Here is a 21,355-nt window from a genome sequence, read left to right as displayed (position 1 = left end):
CAAATGCGGGTTCTGATCAGTACTGGATCGAAAATAAGGTAAAGGCCAAAATTGAAAACGTTTAAAAAGGAAGTAGGTTCTAAATATGAACGATACAATGTAGAAGGATTTAAAATTCAAACAAAAATAGAGAACATAAACAAAATATAAACACCAAACTAGAAAACAGACTAGAATGTGAAAACATAAATGAAGAGTGGCAAGGGTTCAGAAAAATCATGAAAGAAGCAGCTGAAGAATTACTGGGCATGAAAGGTTGTAACGTTTCAATCAACCAATTGAACGTGACACCAAGCTCCGCTTGGTACTTGTCCCCCATACTATATTATTCCAAAGCGACCTCGCTAAATTATAAATATTTTTAGTAGCCGTTCCATCCTATATAAGCCGATAAAAATTTTTATTCGCTCTCTTTTTAATCATATTACTACAATATTTCTACAATAAAACTTTAGTCACACAAATTGTTTAGTATCTTAGCCGTATACATTGGTAAGTATTTTTTTCTAGATTTAGGCCTTTGCTTTTTACTTGTTTTCTTTTGCATAGCAGATACTTTCTTTCTTAAAATAAAGCTGAAAACATTTTCACTTTTATTTTTTTACATGTACCTATATTACCTTATTTTCTTTAATATCCTATTAATAAAATCTTTTCCTATAAATTTATTTTTATTAATGCCACGCTTTGATCAGAGATGTTGCTTAGATCGTTTTTCTCTGAATACTCAGCTTTATTTTTGATCGGGTTTTTTTTTTGGGAGAAAACTGATCTTTGTATGAATTTTCTAGCCACTACCGTGGGGAGCAAGCAATAACCAACCACGCTACCTTGGGAAGCAAACAACAGCCAACCACACTACCTCGGGGAAATAATCAGCAACCACCCATACTGCCTTAAATCCACTGATGCATTAGAATATAATTTGAAATCCATTTACCAACCTGGGGACAAAAATGATTGCTATAATCTAGACCAACAACCCCCCTTAACCCAACCAATAACCACCGACAGCGGCTAACTTCCACAAAGATCGGAACCCTTCCTGGAGAACTGAATGACTCCTTCAGAACGAACTAAAGCTGAGTACTTAATTATACTTTAATTATTTTATACCGGCAACCGGCAGAATCTTTCAGTATCAGTTTAAAAATTTATTTTTGTTTCACATTCATAATAATTTGAATTCTGTTTATTTTTATTTAGAGAGGGGAGAGAATGAACAGGGAAAGAACCCAGGGATGAGCAGTCGGGCAGAACACCATTCTAATGGATGGAACGGTGGGCGTTTTTCTCTTGAATATCCTTAGAGATATTCGAAGAATTTCTCCCCTCGTTTCTCCCAGTAGTGTGATGTTGCTTAGCGCCCTGGTCTTAATAAGATTAAGACGTTACAAGGTAAATACAGAAGAGCAAGACAGAGTGACTGTTTCGACGAAGAATATCAGATTTTAATAGAGAGAAAAACAGAGCATATTTAATGATGCAACGGAAGCCGACAAGCAGAGGAGGAATATAGACAACTCCGCAAGGAAAAAAGAAAATCCACCACAGAAAGAAGAGAGAAACTATGAACAAAGAACTTCAAGAACTACAAGATCTAAGTAAGCTAATAGAGACGAGAAAATTTTACCAAAAACTGAACAAAAGCAAAAAGGAATTTAATCAAATGAAGCAAAGAGATAATAATGGTAATATATTAAGAGAACAGCAAGAAAAAATAAAAAGATGGAATTCCTGAATGGGACCAAAAATGTTTAAGATTATACTGATATGTTCGATGTTCGTTTGCAATACTCTATTTAACGTTTTTTATAAAAATGTTGCTTTTAATTATGTGTTCTTAATACGCCATAGGCTAAGTAAAAAATAAATATTGATCTGAAGCTATTTTCTTGTGCAATTTTAAAGTAGATACTATTTTAATGGAAATAAGCCACAATTGGCTAAAATAGATTTATTGACGTTATTATTAATGACAAACATTAATAAATTTATTTATTAATTTATTAACTAATTAATTTAAAATATTAATAAATTTATTAATGTTAATGTTAAAAATTGTAAATGTCAATATTATTAACGTCAATAAACTTATTTTAATCTTCAATTGTGGCTTATTCCCATTAAAATAGTATCTACTAAAAAATAAATTCTTGGCTACTGATAAGTTTTTTTTGTAAAACTCATAAAGACAACTAAATTTTACGACAACTTTCGATATCACGCGTATGACTCATTTTAACACCCTCAAAATCATTGATTAATGACCCCTATTAATGAATGATTTTCTATTAATGAACGATTTCATTATAGGCAACACAACATACATTGCTTGCATAAATTAATTAAACGCTCTGTGATTGGCAGTGATCTGTGGTATAGGCAAACAAACAGATACCTATTTATATTCCCACTAAAAAATTTAAAATTATTTTTATAAAAATAACAAATGTTCCACACAGCCAGTTGGCATAAATACGTTTTCCAAAATTCCTTCCGTTATTGCTAAATTCTTAAAATTAGGGCACCCGCATCTCTACACTGGTCATTGTTTTAGACGTTCACGTTCCTCTGCCTCAATACTGTGTAGACTTTTCAACTATTAAAAGACTAGGTGGCTGGAAATCGACTGCTGTAGCAGAAGGTTATATAGATAATTCAATGCAGAATAAACTTAAGACGGCTGAAAAACACTTGGGACAAAATACCACTAAACCTTGTCAAGGTACTTCCTTCAGCACCACCGCTTTTTCTTCTATCACAGAATTTACAGAGGTCCAAGAAGATTTAAATATAAATTTGTCAAAATGCTATACAGCAGATAATCATTTATCAATACCTTCCTTTAATTTCAGTAATTGTACTATTTCAAATATTAATGTTTACAATAACAAAACTACCACTAAGGAAGTTTAAAGTTTGAATTGAATAAAGTTAATGAAAGCTGAAAAAAGTACGGTCGACGGAAAAGTTTTGTAACGAACTCGTGAATTAAAATGGCGATTAATAATCTCGAACATTAATGCGCATTGAAATATCTCAATTGTTAATCACTCTTATTAATACACTTGTTGGTTAAACAACTATTAATATTATAAGATGTAAATTTAATTTTTAAATTTTCATTTTGTGCTCAACTTTACTGTAACATTTTTATTAAGTTTGCATTATACAATGTCACATAACTTTGTTAAAAGTTAGTCAAAATGTTTTTTACGAGTAATGTTTCATAATCTTATTATTAAAGTTTTCTGGCGAATTCTGTCATTTAATATAAGTAATGCTTTAAATTTGCTCAGAAGTTTATATTTCGCTTTTTTATTGTTTGTTTGTTATATTTCCTGTGATATATTGAATCAAAAAGTAATAATAAGAAAATAAAATTTTGATATATATATATATATATATATATATATATATATATATATATATATATATATATATATATATATATATATATATATATATATATATATATATATATATTTAGGGATTCTACAGTATTCACTGCCTTCCCTCGCTCAACCGTTTCCATCTCTCTCTGTTGTTCCATTCTCCATCGTTCAGTCCTCTCTTACTCATGGCGTCGCCTACTTCGTTCCTCCAGGATTTTCGGGGTCGTCCTCTTTTCCTCCTTCCTATGGGGCTCCATTCGGTTATTTTCTTTATCCATCTGCTGTCGCTAGTTCTTCTTACATGTCCATACCACTTTAGTCTTTTTTGTTCTATAATTCTTCTTCTTCTTCTTCTTTTTGTTCTAAAATTTTGATCTTATCGATTATATTTGTCTGTCCGTCGGTCCGTCCGTCTGTCCAGTCTTAGATTGAAAAAACCATAATAGATAAAGAAAAACTGACGAAGAATTCCGATTCAGCACTTAAAGTTATTACGTCAGAAATTGTCAAAACGGAAATAACTATTTTCGGTTTTGAGAAAATTATGAAAACTGTATAACTCGCAAATGACGCTAGATACACTTATTTTGACAACAGATTCCTGATCACCATGCAAAAATACGTCTAAAAAAATATCTTGGTTAACTTTCGGTTATTCTTCCTTTTAGAAGCACTCTGCCTTCGTTCTCTTCCACGTTTGCCCTTATTCTTACCTTCGATTACGAGTTGTATAAAATCATATCTGTTGTCTCTCATTACATGTCTGAGATATACAGTTTTCTGTTTTTTATGCTTTCAATGAGATCACGTTTTTTGCTCATTCGGTGGAGAATTTTAAGTTAGTGGTATGGGAAGTTTAAGCTATTCGTAACATTCGTCTATATACCCAGGTTTCAAATGCTTCAAGTCTTTTTGAAATGGCAATTATTAGCGCCCACGCTTCAACTCCATCTAACAGTGTGGAATATATGTAAAGTGTATCTTATTTGCAGATTAAGCGCACGGATTTCTTAATCAGGATTTAGATCTATATCATTAAAACTATTATTTGTTGATTGTATATTTTTAATGAGATTCTGTAGAATTTTAACAAATAATCATATATTTCTAATAATAAAATAATAAATATTCTTCTAACGGTTCTTATTAATAATGCATTTATTAAATATTGTCTTAAATCTTGGTATATTAGTATATTTTAATATAAATGTCTATTGGAGTCATTCTTTAGTTATTATTTCTGTTCTATATAATATATTTCCATATTGAAGGCGATGTCTATCTTCGGTTTAATCTTAGTCTTAATCTAAAGAATCATACTGTCAGCATACCAAAGCTTGTATTTCTTATATAAAAAGTATCACTGACAAAATAGATAGAATTTTCAAAGCAAATGAAATTCAAAGCAAATTGAGTTTATGAAATTCCTTGTAAAGACTCTCCGTGACCTTATATAGGTCAAACTAATTAAATAGTTAAAAAAAGAATTTATAAACATTCCATTTTGCTTCGAAATTCCGATACAGCCGTAGATTTCTGTTTTGCTTCTCTGCTATTCATTTGATCGCAATTATTTTGAGGCCATCTTAGTTTCTACACGATTCTATAAAAAAAGAATTCTTCGCCAAGCCTTGTAGGTTGGGATGCACCCTAGTTATCGCTACGCCTCAATAATAATAAAATATTGTCTGCCTCATGCATTAATATAGGTACTATCTGTCGCACCACCAAAAAACTACCCGTTTTAAGAGGTTTGCGTATGTTGGATTCGGTTTTATTTGCTTTTATTTTACACAGAATACAGTATTACATTTACTTAAATATTATTTATGCAATAATAACAAACTTGCAATATCAACACAATTACATGACATTAATGGCCTACTTCATACTGTCTCTTTTTCGTGGCCGCATTATACAAAAAATTAAAAATTGCTAAGTATACAGTTTTTGACAATCACTACTCCAAATAACGTTTAGGCATTTTAGAAGCCCGTCCCGTACGTATGATTTTCACTTCAGAAACCTTTGCACTATTTGTCGGAATACTGACTTTAAACACTCCCGCACTCTCACAGTATTCGTCTTCGATACTGGAGTCTCCCGCAGCCAACTCAGGAACATGTGGGGTACCATTTAATTCACTGTCATCCTTCATTGACGTCTTCACATCATTCTGAAGCTCGAACTCAGGAACAGTACAACACTCTAGTGGGTAAAGACGCTGGACAGGTCTCAATAAATATCCCTTAGCTGTCTTAACTTTGCACAGTCAAACACTTCCATCTTTACCAGGATAACTCACTCGCAAAAAGATGGCACAAGCATAGGCCAGTTTGCTTGCATCACAAAAAATATGGATACTTAAATTTTGTAATGTCTCACCATTCATGTGTACCCATCGAGGCAATTTAATCTTCTCAAGATAAGGTAAATCTTTCAACCAAATTTTAAACTCTTCAGAGATGACTTCATCCAGTGGTTCGTCCCATGCCAAGCTCTTCTCCCACAACTTTTGCAACATGAGTTTGGGCACTAATAGAGCTGGACATAAATATCCAATAGGATCAAACACTTTCTGGGCTATAGAAAGGATTCTACGTTTAGTCACTACCATATTTTCCAAGTCAGTGTCCTCTCTTAAGAATTTTAAATGAACTGTCAAAACATCTCGTACAGGATGCCAGTTCATACCAAGAACAGGACATATCTCTTCAGTTCCACTAACTTCAGCATTCCTTGTACGCTCCCACCCTCTTAGTTTAAACTGTCCCTCTGCCATAATTGCTACAGACTCTGTAATAAACCTTGACACCATTTCTTCATCAGGTAAGCTTGTAACACAGTTGTCCACATAGAAGCTTTGACTTAACCTCTTCACCATATCTAAAGTATACAATGATTCTGATGTAGAGCCCTTTTCAAGGTATCTTGCTAAGTGGTACTCTAGTGTCATCCCTAATAAAAATGGACTACTGTTAACACCGAATACTACACGTTTATGACGAAAAACTACTGTCTGACCTTCTGTGTCAATCCATAAAAATTTGAGGAAATCACAGTCCCTTTCATGCACACCTATTTGTTGAAATGCTCTTTTAACATCAGAAATCACTCCTATTTTGTTTTCTCTAAACCTTACAAACATTGAAGGAATTAACTGAATTAGATTTGGACCTTTCTCTAAACAGTGGTTAAGTGAAGGTTTATTCTTTGAATGTGCAGATGCATCAAACACTGGACGTACCTTGGTAGTACTTTCTTCCTTTACTACTGGGTGGTGAGGTAAAAAATGTCCTAGACTGTTATCAACATCATTTAACTTTCCAACTAGCTCAATTATACCCCCAGCTTGCCAGTCAGCAAAAACATCATCATACCTTTCAAAAAGACCATCACGTTTCAGCTTTTGAAGAGTGGAATTTAGTCTTTTTTCCGACAACTCACAATTACTGGGGAGAGGAGGGTGACCATCCAACCAAGGAAGACGAATCTCGTAGCGGCCCATCTTATCTACACTTACAGTCTGCATAAAAAAATCTCTAGCAGCTAAAGCAGCCTCCTCTTTGGTATATCTATCTGTAGGCTCTTTAATACCAATTGCTTCCAACTCCCAAAGCTCACTTAAGGAAGCATCCTTTATGAGAAGATTCAATGTGGACATAACAACATCAGAATGTTTACTACTGGTAGGTATTTTTCCCATAAGTGTCCATCCAATGAGAGTTTCTATAGCTACTAGCCCACAATCTAGCTTATGACGACCCCCTGTATACAAATAACCAGCGACATCTGCTCCCAGCAACAGTTCAATTGGTCCAGGTTGGAGATCATCAGATAAATCAATATTAAGGTTCTTGGCTTGTTCTCTCCATGGACCATGAAATACTGGAGCCACATCACTACAAATTGTTAGTTGATCTAAGGCCTCAAAAGAATATGTAGAGTTCTTACCCTGTATTGTGACTTCATAACAGTTATGAGAGTTTGCAACTTCTGACCCTCCAAACAGACAATGAACAATTTTTTCCTGTCGTTTAACTGGATAACCTAATTTTAAAGCTGTGTCCTTAAATATATATGATCTTTGTGACCCACTATCAATTAAGGCGCGAACAACTCTAGTATTACCAAATATACCAGTTAAAGTGACTCTCAACGTTTGCAAAAATACATGACCTTTAGTTTGGTTAGTCAAAGCCTGGTCGTTTATGACATCCTTAGAAGACATGTTCTCATTTTGCCTATTACTATGCTTATCTTGACTTATTGTTAAACTGGGGCACATCAAGACTACATGAGCTTGGCTACAGATAACACATCTTAGCCTTGTTTTACATCTTTTTGTCTAATGTCCCACTTTTAGACATCTAAAACAAGCCTTCTTCCCAATGAGAACATCCCTTTTTTGAACAAATGTCATTTTTTGTGCCTTAAAGCAATCTTCACTACCATGTGTACCTGAACAAAAGACACAAGCTGAAATTTCACAATTAATTAAATTAGCAGCAGTTGGAAAACCTGATGATTTTTTGACACTAGCTTTAGAGGATGAAGCCACTTCTTCAGACAATCCAAAACCTTCAGCAGCTAAAGCAATTCTTTGTTCATTCTCTACTTCATTTCTGAGAAAAATCATCAACAGTTTCAACCTGTTTTCCAATGTCCCATCTCTACAATCAATATTTGTGGAACGTTGCCATACCCTAAGCAATTCCTGAGGTAAACAAGATTCGATTAATGGAAAGAGCATTGCTGAACACTTGTCAGATGTGATACCTAATGTCTCCAGTGCTCGCAGTTGAGTTTCAATGCTGTCATACAGTTTAGATATATCAATCTTTTGTTTAGATGCAGACTTACTCAAAATGAGTTTTAGTAACTCTCTAATGTATACTTCTATTTGTAAGTCTTCTCTGCCAAATCTGCTTTGCATACTTTCCATAATTTTACTATAATTGTCAGCCATAGCTGGATAGCTCTCTACTAGTTGACGTGCTCTACTACCTGGTACTGTGGCTTGAATTAAATATTCTATCTTATCGTGGCAATCAATAGAATCATCCTCATGAATCTTTTTGAATTGTGCCCAGAATGCCAACCAACCTTTGATACTGCCATCATATTTTTTAAATTCAATAGTAGGTAATCTAAATTTTCTCATACCTGTTAACTCTGGCTCATCTGTATTCTGGGACACTGCACTATGCCTGCTGAATGCTTCAGTCTTCGTTTCTTCCATCAGCTTGTTATATCTGGTTCTACACTTGGAAAACTTTCTCAAATACACATCACAACTCTCTATCTCTGCTTCTAGCTCCGTTTCAGTAGAACTTTCAAACGATAATTCAGTAATTTGGGAGTCAATTGACTGTAACTCGTCAAACTTACATTTTATCAGTTCCCATGACACTTCTATTGACTCGTAGTCCAATGATTCTGCTTTCATAAGACCTTCTAATTCGTTGGCCGTACGCGTAAAAATAGCCCTTAATACTCTTCTGGTTTTCTTTCTATTTTCCAATTCTGTTGCCATAGTGGATTTGGTTCAAAACCACCGAAACGTTCTCAATACAAATCACAAACCAAAAGAACGCGGTAAAAACTCACTGGCCCAGAACTACAAAATTCACACCGAAATCCAACTCAAAAAGTCCTGTCACGGTCGCCACAATGTCGCACCACCAAAAAACTACCCGTTTTAAGAGGTTTGCGTATGTTGGATTCGGTTTTATTTGCTTTTATTTTACACAGAATACAGTATTACATTTACTTAAATATTATTTATGCAATAATAAACTTGCAATATCAACACAATTACATGACATTAATGGCCTACTTCATACTGTCTCTTTTTCGTGGCCTACCACCACTACGCCTTTCATCCAACAAATTGTTCTAATAGGTAAAAGCAATCTCTGACACTATCATTAATAATATTCGCAGTAACGTCCACCCAAATGCGACGTCAGAGAACCACGTGATCATCGACAGTATAAATAGACCTTCGCGAATTAATAGCTCTAGTAGTGTAATGAATTATTTATTAGTAGTACTCTAGTAGTGTATATATTATTAATAGTAGGTAGTGATATTTTTAAAATAGCTAAATGCTAAAAGTCAATTTAATTGGAATAAAAGAAATTGCTACGATTGATTCGTAGCGCTAGTTTTGTTATCTTCCATCTCTAAAGGCATCTTATAGATTTATTTTTAGTGTATCTTTCTGAATCTATTTTATGCTGGTTACATAGCATAACCGTTCTTGAGCCTGGAAGGTGCAATGACCTCGACCACTTTTACCATCAATTTTACCCTGCATAATAAGTTAAAGGACTTGGAACATTTTTTACAACTACACTATTGCTTAGTGTAGAGCATACCATCATGAGAGCAGTGTACCAAAACGTTATGTTACTGCGCTGTGAACAGACATTTGTATATAGTGCAGAAGCAAAACCTTTTAGTAGACTGTACTTGCACTCAGTGAAACTAACAACTCACACCGTTCGACCTATTCAATCAACTATATAATATCCTTTACAGAGTGTTTTTAACGGGTTTACGTGTAGCCTCTGGCTATGAGTTTTTTGTTATTGCGGATAACTCTCCGTTTCAGCTGTTATTTTTCTCATTTAGATGCGTTAAGAACTTAAGTTACCGAGATTAACAGCCTTACCTGCTCCGGGAAAAGCTACACAAAATATGACAAAAAGTTGTTCCATTGAAACCTGTACGAACACTAGCTAATATTGTATTTTAAATAATAATATTGTATGTAATTGTAGTTGACTCCAAAAATGATTTAAAATAAAGTGTCACAAAAACTGCTGTGGAAAAATATGAGATAGATAGAGTCTTGTCTAATATTTGAATTTATGTCTAGGTTGTTTTTAATATGTTATAGGCTAAATAATATTTCTTTAATTTTTTAAATAGTAATTAGTTTCGAGGAATATTTAATACTCGTTTAATCGATTTTAGAACAATTCCAAACACGTTATTATTTCTTTTCTAGACCTGAGTAGAAACGACAGATTTACTGACAGAGTTAACTGAATATTCAACACTAATGTAGTTTTTTATTGGCTTTACCGACAATAATACTGGGAGACAATTATTTAGTTAGACAATCCGCATATCTACGATATGCCACGTTGCACAACAAGATAAAACAAACCAAAGTTGAACCGCTCACAATTAAACGAAAACCTTCATTACATAGTTACCGCTAGTTTTATGCTGTTGAAGCTTTATAATTTTAATTTGTCGGTATTATCCTGCGGGTCGTTTGCGTCCAGAAATAGATACACGAGAAAATCCTGGTATGAGCGCACCGAGATTAAGTTTAATACTGGACGTATTACCTTTTTTATATACCTTTGGGCTAGAGTAATAAACAGGTTTCACGGTTAGTACAGCAAAGGGGTTAAAATTTCATAGAAGATTTCTACGTTGACTAGCTAAATTTGTTGCTTATTAGGATGATTACGGCTTGATTAATATTGGAACAGTTTAATAAAGTCGGATTATAAGAACATGCCACGATATCTTTAAACATTATACTAATAAAACTACTTACATATATAATTGATTGTTCAAATGCACATTGAAAAAACTTTTAGTGTAATTGGTACAATAATTTAAAAAAATTTGAAAATATTTAAGATGGTTACAAAGGCTATAGCGGGATAAGATAGTCAAAATTTCAGCATGCTCGATTCAGTTTTGGGTCTGGCCATTCGAAAGATCATAATTAAAAACTCACTCAATCAAAGTCCCTAGCTGCCTATGGGGGTTCGCTATGGGAAAAAACGTATTTAAAAAAAAAAAGAATTTTTTTTAGACGCTGTATTGCTGCCAAAAATTTGAGAAAATTCATGAAAGCGTATTTTAGTAATACAAAACCGCCTGATTTTTTTTCCAGATTTTTAGCTTGAAAATTGAGCCCAGGAAAAATATTTGAAATTTTCAGTAATATTTTAGGTTGTGTCGGAAATTTTTGGCCAAATTTAAAAACATGTTTTTTTATAGGTTTTTCCCCGTTCTTTTGAATAGCATAGGTATTATTATCATTTTCAACGTGGAAAATGCCTAAAAATCGAAAAAACTGCTTTTTTGGCATTTTTCTGAAGTTTTTGACTCATAACCTCAACAACATATACATAAATTAATGATAATTCATATTTTTATATTTATTCTTATCTATCTTTACAATCGAAATAAGCTATTAAAACTATTATTTTTTCCTACAGCCTGCTCCAAAAACCGAAAAACCCCGTTTTCTCCATGTTTTTACTACATAACCTCAAAAGATTCCGAAAAATGAATCGTGAATTAGAACGCACTTGTACACTCAAAAGTTGTGGAATTTTAAGCTAGCGAATATATCTATATACGTGATATTATATCACAATGTACATACATTTATACACAGACGCATATCTATATATTTCCATGACTTTTGAGATCCTTGTTATATACATTCATAAGCTCGTACCACGCTTGTCCATTCCTTACTCCTCCGCTTAGATACAAGAGCGTTATACCCATGCTTATATCATTATTCTTTTATTTTATATTTTATATTTACTTAACTGTTTTGGCGTTCATGTCTTAGCCTTACATCCCGTATATCCAGGGAGCCTGATTGTAACAGAAAATATGGCGTTGATAGATGCGCCGCACGGTAGTTGACATTACGCGGCGCAACTACCAACGCCATGTATATCTGTTATAATCGGGCTCTCATTCTATATCGCTCTTAGTGCGTTTGCGTGTGCAGGGCCATATCCTCTTTATCGCTCTTAGTCAGTTTGCGTGTTAGAGCCTTTATCTTTTCGGCGGGGCTTTTCCTCAAATCTTTAATGGCTCTCTGTTTTTGTGTTTATTTTGAATTGATTTTGAATTTGACAGCAGAATTGTGTCGTGTCTAAATAACAGGCAACAATAACCAGTATTATTGCTAAATTAAGGACTGGATCATCAAATAATTTTATTTCATATCAAAGTATTTGATTTTTGCGAGTCTGTAATCAATTCATTCGAGAGAGATATATTGCCACAATATTTTGGAGTAAAAAGTCTCATGAGAGACGACAATCCGTGACAATACTTCTGTTTATGCCATAAAGTTATTTACTTTGACGGATGATCAGCTCACATTAATTTTCGATGGAGCTTATTTAGCTCACCAAAAACGAAGAAATAATTGGTATCAAAGAAAATCATCTTCGGGACAGAAAAAAAAACCGTTGTGCAAGCCGTCTGCACAACAGACGGGTTTGTTGTAGATCTACCTGGTCCATTCTTAGCTACAGAAAATGATGCAAGCATCATGAAGAAGGTTATGGAAGATCCAAATGGAATAAGGTCACCTATGAAAAAAGGTGATGTTTGTATTGTAGATAAGGGCTTTAGAGACGTCGTATCCTATTTAGAAGATCTTTGTTTCAAAGTTCTGATGCCTACATTAAAAGGAAAAAGACCAAGTTAATCCACAGCTGAAGCTAATGAATCTCGTTACGTTACGAAACTAAGATGGGTAGTAGAAGCTGTCCACGGCATTCTTGGAAAAAAATATAAGCTGCTCCATCAACAATTGGATAATAAATTGTTACCAAAAGCTGGAGCATATTGCAGAATTGCATGTTTCCTTAATAACCGTTATGGAAAAAGATTATATAGCGATGAAGAAAGACCACAGATGAAAGGGGTTGATGACATTAAAAGAATAGCCGGAACAAATTGGAAATATGTTGCTCAGGATAGAGACCAACGGAAGGAGTTGGGAGAGGCCTATATCCAAACATGGATGACAGAAGGCTAAGAAGAAGAAGAAGAAGAAGAGCGATGAAAAAGAAGATGAAGGATTAAAAAAATGAATAATACTGAGAATGTTGAATTAGAGTAAAGTGAATAACACATTGGCTAAAGAAGCTGAAACAGCAAGGTGGTCTAGACGAAGTACGACCAACAACCAAGATAACATCGCGAGAAATTCTTGATTTTCCAGAGATGACCGAGAGAGATCTCAAAATATTCTTTTCGGGTACGTACCAGTTAGGTCAAGCTGCATGTTACCTAGCTACGTTATTGTTATTGTTGAGTTATTGAACGATAGAAACGAAATTAATTTAGAACACATCCGAATGAAACCGAATATTATCAAGGTTTTGATACAATCTAGACATATCAAAAAAAAATTATAAATGTTACATTGAGTATAAGTCAGAATCTATTTGCTACAATGCAATTTTACTCGTGCGATTGTGCTAATGAATTGAGAACTGTTGGATCCTGCTCACATATTGCTGCTATTATATATTATTTAAGCAATGCTAGGTACAAATCGGACATTATTAGACCAGCTAAATTTCTTTCAGAAATATTTGGTAAAACGGAGATTGATCCGGTAATCGACGAGGATAGTGAGGAAGAATAATAAAATGTAATTATTCTGTCATTCAATGTATCTAGATTAAATAGAATATTGTAAATATAGATTGTTAATTAGTAAATATATGAAATTTATTTACCTCTAAAAAATATTTTGTTTTCCTGCGTACGATCAGCTGTAATAATTATTTATTAAAAGATATCAAAAATATGGTTCATTTTTCAGAGTCTTTGGAGGTTATGTAGCAAAAACATGGAGAAAACGGGGATTTTCGGTTTTTGAGAATGTTGTGAAATAAAACTAATGCTTTGAATAGCTGATTTTGATTGTAGAGGGAAAGATACATGTGAAAATGTAAATTATCATTCATTTAGACACTGAATTTAGAGGTTATATAGCGAAAGCTTAAAACAAAACTACTTAAATATATAATTGATTATTCTAATGCACATTGAAAATACCTTTAATGTAATTGTTACAATAATTTAAAAAAAATATGAAAATAATTATCTAAGATGATTACAAATTTGTTCAAAACATTTTCGGTCCTATCGGACTGTGACACCTGAAAATAATGTAATTTCTTCTTAATTTAATGCAAATGGTAACATTTTGACTACTAATATAAAACGTGTGGTAAAATTACTTACTTGTAGCATTTCCAAAAAGTCACTTACCAAACGGTATAAAAACTTTTAATTTACATTTAAAATCTTAAATGAACTTAAAATTAAATGGCATAATGTCGATGAGTATGGATATTAACTACAAGAAACAAACTGAGCTCGAAACTGGCGACATCTGGGTCAAGACAAAGTTACCAGCCAACTAAGTTCAAAGATCAGACAGTGATATCAAATAAAGCTGTAACGTCATGATAATATTTTTCTAATAGCTACTAATACTAATACTACTCGCGACAAAAATCAAAAATTACACACCAATAAATTTGTGGGTTGTAGTTAATATATATATTAAATGTACTGAAAAAAGCTAAAAGTGACAAATCTTTTGGTCCTGATGAAATTCCCATCGAAATAGATGGTCTCAAAAAAAAAGCGATCAAGTGGATAGCAGAGATGCAGGACAGAAATAGATGGCAATAACTAGAGGAGACCTTGTTTAATAGTGGACGAAATAGGGTTGATTAATAATAAGGATGATATTTGTCTAGGGCTGCATCGGATTTTCGAAGTAAAATGGAATGTTTATAAATTTTGTTTTGAATTATTTAATTAGTTTGACCTATATAAGGTCATGAAGGGTCTTCACAAGAAATTTCGTAAATTTCGTCTTGTTATTTTGGAATATTATCTTTGACGGATTTGACAATATATAAAAGTATTTGGTGAGGGGTAAATATTGTTTTCATTCCTTTTGCTTTGAGAATTCTATCTATTTGATCGGTGGTACTTTTGATATATAAGAAATACAAGCTTTGATGTTCTTTAAATTAAGATTAAGATTTAACCGGATATAGACATCTCATTCAATAAGGAGATGGAGACAGCTTGTAAATCAGAATAAGACACCGTTTGATCCGACCACTAATCCAGCTCTCGCCATCAAAAATCTTCCTATCCATATAAATAGATCGGTATAACTAGATCGGCCTTGACTATTATCAGCTGTAGTGCGGTGAAAACTGTACAATGTACAGTGTCTGTGGGCTTAGGAGGCGACTGAGAGTCTAGATGCACTAATAAAGACTTCTGAGTGAGAGTGGAGTTGATCAGGTGAGTTTGATTTTAATTTTTTAAATAATATTAGAGCCTCTAAAACAGTGTTTGTAAACTTTAAGAGATATGTTATTGTCTTGTCGAACTTTTTTACTACTTTTAGCTTAATGAATAATCATTATTAGTTAGGCAAAATGTTTGGCTTATTGGTTTAATAGATTTTAAAATAATTTCGGAAATAATATCCCGCTCTGAAACCTTAGTAAGGTCGACTTATTGTAGCTTTCTTTTATTTTCTTTATCCACAATTTCCTCAGAAAGAGGTTATTTGCAACTCATATACTTACGACTTACGACGTTGCACAACATGATTAAACCAAATAAAGTTAAAGCTCTGAAAATTAAACAAAACCTTCATTACATAGTTATCTCTACTGTTATGTTGCTGAAGCTTCACAGTCACGAAATACTTTACTTCCAAATATTTTTCAATTTTCTCCAAACTGTTTCATTTTATTTAGGTTCTCTATTCCAGGGTTTATTTTATATCTGTAGTATTTAGAACATCAGAGTGTTTATTATTTACACAGTCAACACAATATTAACAAAAAAACCTAAATGTAAACTACTGTTTTGCTGTAGATGGAAAAATATTAGAAATTGTTTAGAACTTTACCTGTTTAAGATTAAAGTTAAATGAAAATTAAAATCATTCTCGAAAAATCCATATTAGAATTGAGAAATCCAGACGTATATTTTATAGGAAAGATACTGTTATTTCACCATTCAATCTTTACTTGTCAAATGGTGGGCATAGATTTCCCCCGTTACTTTCATTTGCTCTATTTTATGCCTCTTAAATATAATTTTTCTGGCAACATTGTAGATTCTCAGTCCACCGTGATGGTGTATGACCTCTACTTCAGTAGGCATAATCTCTCTGTCTAGCGGTAATATATCATTTGAGCTACATAGCCTGTCCAGGTCCATTTCAGTGTTGCTACTTCTTCTATAGCACCAGCCACTCCTTCCATTTTTTCATCATCGCGATGATGGGAAAAATAGAAGTGTTCAAGATGACACTTTACAAAAGCCACATTATTATAGTTCTTGGTGCATAATCTTCCCTATTGAGTCATGATGTTCATTATAATCAGTACCGACAAACGCCTGGCAGGCCTGATAATATATTGGATGGTTTCGTGGGCTTGGCATAAATATCCGTATTTGTAATTTTAGACTTAAGGATCTTTAACAATATATTTCAGGTAATTTTTAGTTGGAATAACCTGATCCTGAATGGCAAGTAGGAAACCCTCTGTCTCGGGAGACATCTTTCCTGATGTCAACCAATAGTTCGAGGCTGTATTGTCGACATATTCTTGGCTGATCTCATTGAGATGTCGCCTATGCAGAGGTTTACTCATCCAGGTGCCCATTTTTGCTTGCTGAGTCAGGTGATTTATGCGCATTTCTTGTTCTCTCAGTTTAAGCAGCGTTGTATCATCTACTGCGCAAATTTCTCGATGTAAAGTAGATGTCTCAGCTTGTACCTGAAAATAAATTCTTAAATTAGCAATTCGTTTATCCAATTGCTCACTTATATCCATAAGTCCTCTTCCCTCTCGATACCGCGGTGATGTTGTTCTCTCTACTGCACTGCGTGGATGATGTTTTTGCGCCTTTGTGAAAAGTGTTCTTACTTTCCGCAGAAGACCCTGTTTATCCGTTTTTTGCCACTTTATAATACTAAATGAGTAGCTCAGGGCGGAACAGGCGTACGTATTAAATACCTTAATCAAATTTTTATTATTAAGATATGACCAATTTAGTTTTCTTACTCTTCGCATGAACTGCAAAGTTAGTTCAGTTTTCATTTGCTCATGGTCAATTTTCCGCATATCGAAACCTCTGAACTGAAGCTTTCCTCTGACTGTATTTAGTATACGGCACTTGTCTAGTCCAAAATGCATACTGATATCATTTGAGAAATTTTTTACAGTTTTAAGCATTTGATCTAAGTGGTTTCGAGTGGAAGCCATTAATTTTAAATCATCCAAATACAACAAATGATTAAGCTTCGCCATAACAGTATTAGTATTTTTGATGCTAAAACTTGAGTCAGTGGAGTTCAGTAGCTAAGATAGTGAGTTGATCCCTAAACAGAACCAAAGAGGACTCAACGAGTCCCCTTGGAAAAGACCCCGGTTAATTGGGATATCTTCAGTTTCGATGTTGTTTTCAACGGGTATTTGAAGTTGAATTTTAGTCTTCCACTCCGTCGTTATATGCTTTGAAATATTATCATCAACTTTATATATTTTCAATATATCTATAAGCCATTCATGCGGTACTGAATCAAAGGCCTTCTTGTCGTCGACGAAGGCAGTAAAAAGGTTCCTTTTTTTTGGTATATGTCTGGTTGAAAATGACTGAGTCGATTATAAGTTGTTCTTTGCAGCCCATGGAACCCTTAGCGCATCCTTTCTGTTGAGGCTCTATGATATTGATTACAGAACAGTGTTGGTAGATACGCTGGGCCATACAGGATGTGACCAATTTGTACAAAGTTGAAAGACAAGTAATTGGACGGTACTTGGCTGGATCTTGGGTGTTATTTTGATCCTTCGGTATTAGATAAGTGGTTCCCTGAGTAAGAAATGGTGATATTTTCTGCGGATTAAAAATAACATGATTAATTAATACTGTTAAAAGCTCGTGTACACTCAAAAACTTCTTTAGCCAGAAGTTTTGAACTCCATCTGGTCCAGGAGATTTCCAGTTATGAAGATCGCTGATAATGTTCGAAACTTCTTCAGTGGTGAAAGGTTCATAGGAAATATTACTGTAGTGTTGACAGTTGTTCGTCGTTTCTTCAATCGATCCAGTATTGTTGTTATGAGTAGCTGGCGTCGAAAGTTGGTTTCTCTAAGACATATGAATTTCTTCTTGGCTTGGGTAGGATTTATTTGAATTTTCTACAGTGGAATTAATTTTCCTATAGAAAGCCTTCTCTACTTGCTCAAAAAGTATATTGTCACATTTCCGGTTGTTACTAACTTTGTATCTCTTTAGGTGACCTGAATAAATGGAAAAATTTTTGTTTTAACGTGTCCAGGCAGTGCTGAGCTGTGTTATTTTCTGGATCATGTTGTAAGTGTCTTGGAGTGTTCAGAATTATTTCTTCAGCTCTTTTAACTACTTTTCGAGTTTTTACTTGAAATTGTTATTGTTAGTATTATTATTATTGATAGCAGTTGCTTAGTGGCAGACTATGTTGACCAAACGCGAAACACCCTATACAGTTTTTTTTGTTTTTTTTTAGATCCTGGAATATTTGTAAATAAATAATTGTAAATAATGTACAACATTAAATTTTATTCATTCATATAAGTCAGAAACACGTAAAGCAGAGTTAATTAATATCGTTTTAATAAATGTAAATTTTTGGTTTTGTAATGTATCCCATCCTCAATTAAGCCAGCTAACGAGTTTCGTTGGGTTTCGGAAAACAACAAACCCATGCTGAACATTCAACATAGAAACCACCCGAGTTAATGGTGAATGGAAGTAAATAAAACCAAAACGCTCCCATGTCACCTATTCATTAAAACGTCCTGAATGGCCTTCAATCTATCTAAATAACGGAGAAATCCCTTGGGTAGGGCAAGCTGGATGCTTAGAACTCCATCTCGACAAAGTCTAACAAGAAAAAATAAATAACAAAATCGGAGAGAGGGAAAGAATTGAAAAAGTACAAAAAAAGATGTAACGGTTGTTTGGAAAAAGGGTCCGATAAAAGGTATAACTGGGACAATATGTAATCGATTTCGATTGATGGAACGTTATCCTTTGTTATTTAATTACGACAGTTCTGATAATAGCTGAAAAATATATATTTATTTTAGTAGTTTGAAAAAAGAACAAAAATAATTCGACAAATGTTTCAATAATCTAATAACTACATTGCTTGAATAATTTGGTAACTTTTACAGCGTGACGTTTTTATGGTTTGTTAAAATTGAAATAAATTTTTATTGAATTTTTTAAAAACAATATCCATTTTAATACAAACACAAACCAACAGTTTTTTGCAATTCAATAAAAAATGTAACGTATGCGGTCAGTGGTCGATCCATTAAATTTTGTGCGCATTCCACACAACAGTGTTTTTTAATATGCACCCTTAATATGCACCAAAAGATAAATTTGTTTGTTGAACCAGCACTGAAATTAATGTTTTAATTTTTTTAAAATGAGATGTCGTTCGTTGTAGCGGTGGTTTTCATCAGAAGCTTTGATAGGTCACAGCTGGTCTGGATCGCCATGTAAAATATGCATGGATGTATCACCTCCATAATAAAGTGTGGATTGGCGAAATTTCTTACGCAACTACATCTTGACTTCAAGAGAGGATTAGTAAATATATATTACATTGTTTCTACATATTTATTCACTACTATTTATATTGGATCATTTTACAGGATGACATTACTTATTAAACGATTCTAATTACATGTGCTTACATCTTGAATTACAATTAACGATCGACTAACAATATATCGTTCAAATCTATTTTAATAATATTGACCTACTCTAATAGGTTCCTACTTCTGTACCCTATCAATATGTGACGAATCGCCCGTTACTGGAACAATAATTGTTCCAGTCATCATCATCATCATCATCATCAGTGGCGTTACAGCTCTTTATGAGCCAAAGCCTCCTTCAGAACAATCCTGTATTCGCCCCTGTCTCTGGCAACTCTTCTCCATGCTCTAATTCCGATAGACTTCAAATCATTTTCTAGGTTGTCTTGGTACCTAAGTCTCGGTCTTCCTCTTCTTCGTTGTCCGATCGGCCCTCTTCGGTCAAAAACTTTTCTGACTATGGCATCTTCCTCTCGTCTGATTACATGACCTATGACCTATGACCTCTTGTCTGATTACAACTCAAAATTGTAACACCTGCGCCACAAACCTTGTTCTTTTATGCCTTCATATAGTCGTCTTAGTATTTTTCGCTCAAAACGTTTGAGCAATTCTTGGTCATTCTGTGTTAGTGTCCAAGTTTCTGAACCATATGTTAGCACTGGTCTTATTAGTGTTTTGTATACAGTCAGTTTAATTTTTCTAGGCATTTTTGAGGCCATCTGTCTTCTTAAGCCATAGTAACACTTATTGGCGAGCACTATTCTTCTTTTTATTTCTTCACTAACGTTGTTATCTTTGGTTAGCAGCGACCCTAAGTATATGAAGGTGTCAACACCTTCCAGTTCTAGGTCATCAATTATTATTCGTGTAGGTATCGGGTTGCTTGACCTAGTGCAACACATATATTTGGTCTTTGAACATTTATATTTAGTCCCATTCTGTGTGCAGATGCTCTTAACGACCGAAATGCTTCAGTCAGAGATTCTGTGGACCTACCTATGATGTCTATGTCATCTGCGTATCCGACAATTTGTACTGATTTGTTAAAGATAGTACCATTCGTAGTAATATGCGACTCTCGAATTATTTTTTCTAATGCCAGGTTAAATAAGAGACACGATAGTCCATCACCCTGTCTTAGTCCATTTTTGCAATGGAAGGGTCTTGAGAGATCGTTTTGGATTTTTACCATGCTCTCTGCACCTGTGAGTGTAAGTTTAGTAACCGGACAAGATCAAATGTAATGCGAAATTCTACCATAGCAAGTAGAAGTTTATTTCTATTAACGGAGTCGTATGCGGCTTTGAAGTCAACAAATATGTGATGGGTGTCGACGCCGAATTTTAGGGTTTTTTCAAGGATCTGCCTCACTGTAAATATCTGGTCCGTTGTTGATTAATTAGGACTGAAACCGCACTGATATCCTCCCACTATTTGTTCGGGGTA

The 21,355-nt window shown here is 33.9% G+C and overlaps 2 protein-coding genes across 3 annotated transcripts in view; both read right to left on the bottom strand.

Annotated features, from left to right (window-relative positions):
- Positions 1-21,355, bottom strand: part of LOC140439250 (neuroligin-1-like) — a 397,801-nt gene that overhangs the window by 231,876 nt on the left and 144,570 nt on the right. The gene's annotated exons all lie outside the window — the stretch shown is intronic.
- Positions 5,671-7,629, bottom strand: LOC140438579 (uncharacterized). The gene has a single exon (XM_072528241.1). The coding sequence runs from the start codon at positions 7,627-7,629 to the stop codon at positions 5,671-5,673; it is 1,959 nt and encodes a 652-aa protein (XP_072384342.1).

The sequence above is a fragment of the Diabrotica undecimpunctata genome, chromosome 4 (assembly GCF_040954645.1).
Source record: "Diabrotica undecimpunctata isolate CICGRU chromosome 4, icDiaUnde3, whole genome shotgun sequence".
Classification (NCBI taxonomy): Eukaryota; Metazoa; Arthropoda; class Insecta; order Coleoptera; family Chrysomelidae; genus Diabrotica; species Diabrotica undecimpunctata.
Note: the sequence above shows the minus strand (reverse complement) of the source record. Positions and strands in the feature narration are given on the sequence as shown.

What these genes read in the sequence shown, in the direction of transcription:
- LOC140438579 (XM_072528241.1), bottom strand. Translation starts at nt 7,629, where the DNA reads ATGTCTTCTAAGGATGTCATAAACGACCAGGCTTTGACTAACCAAACT.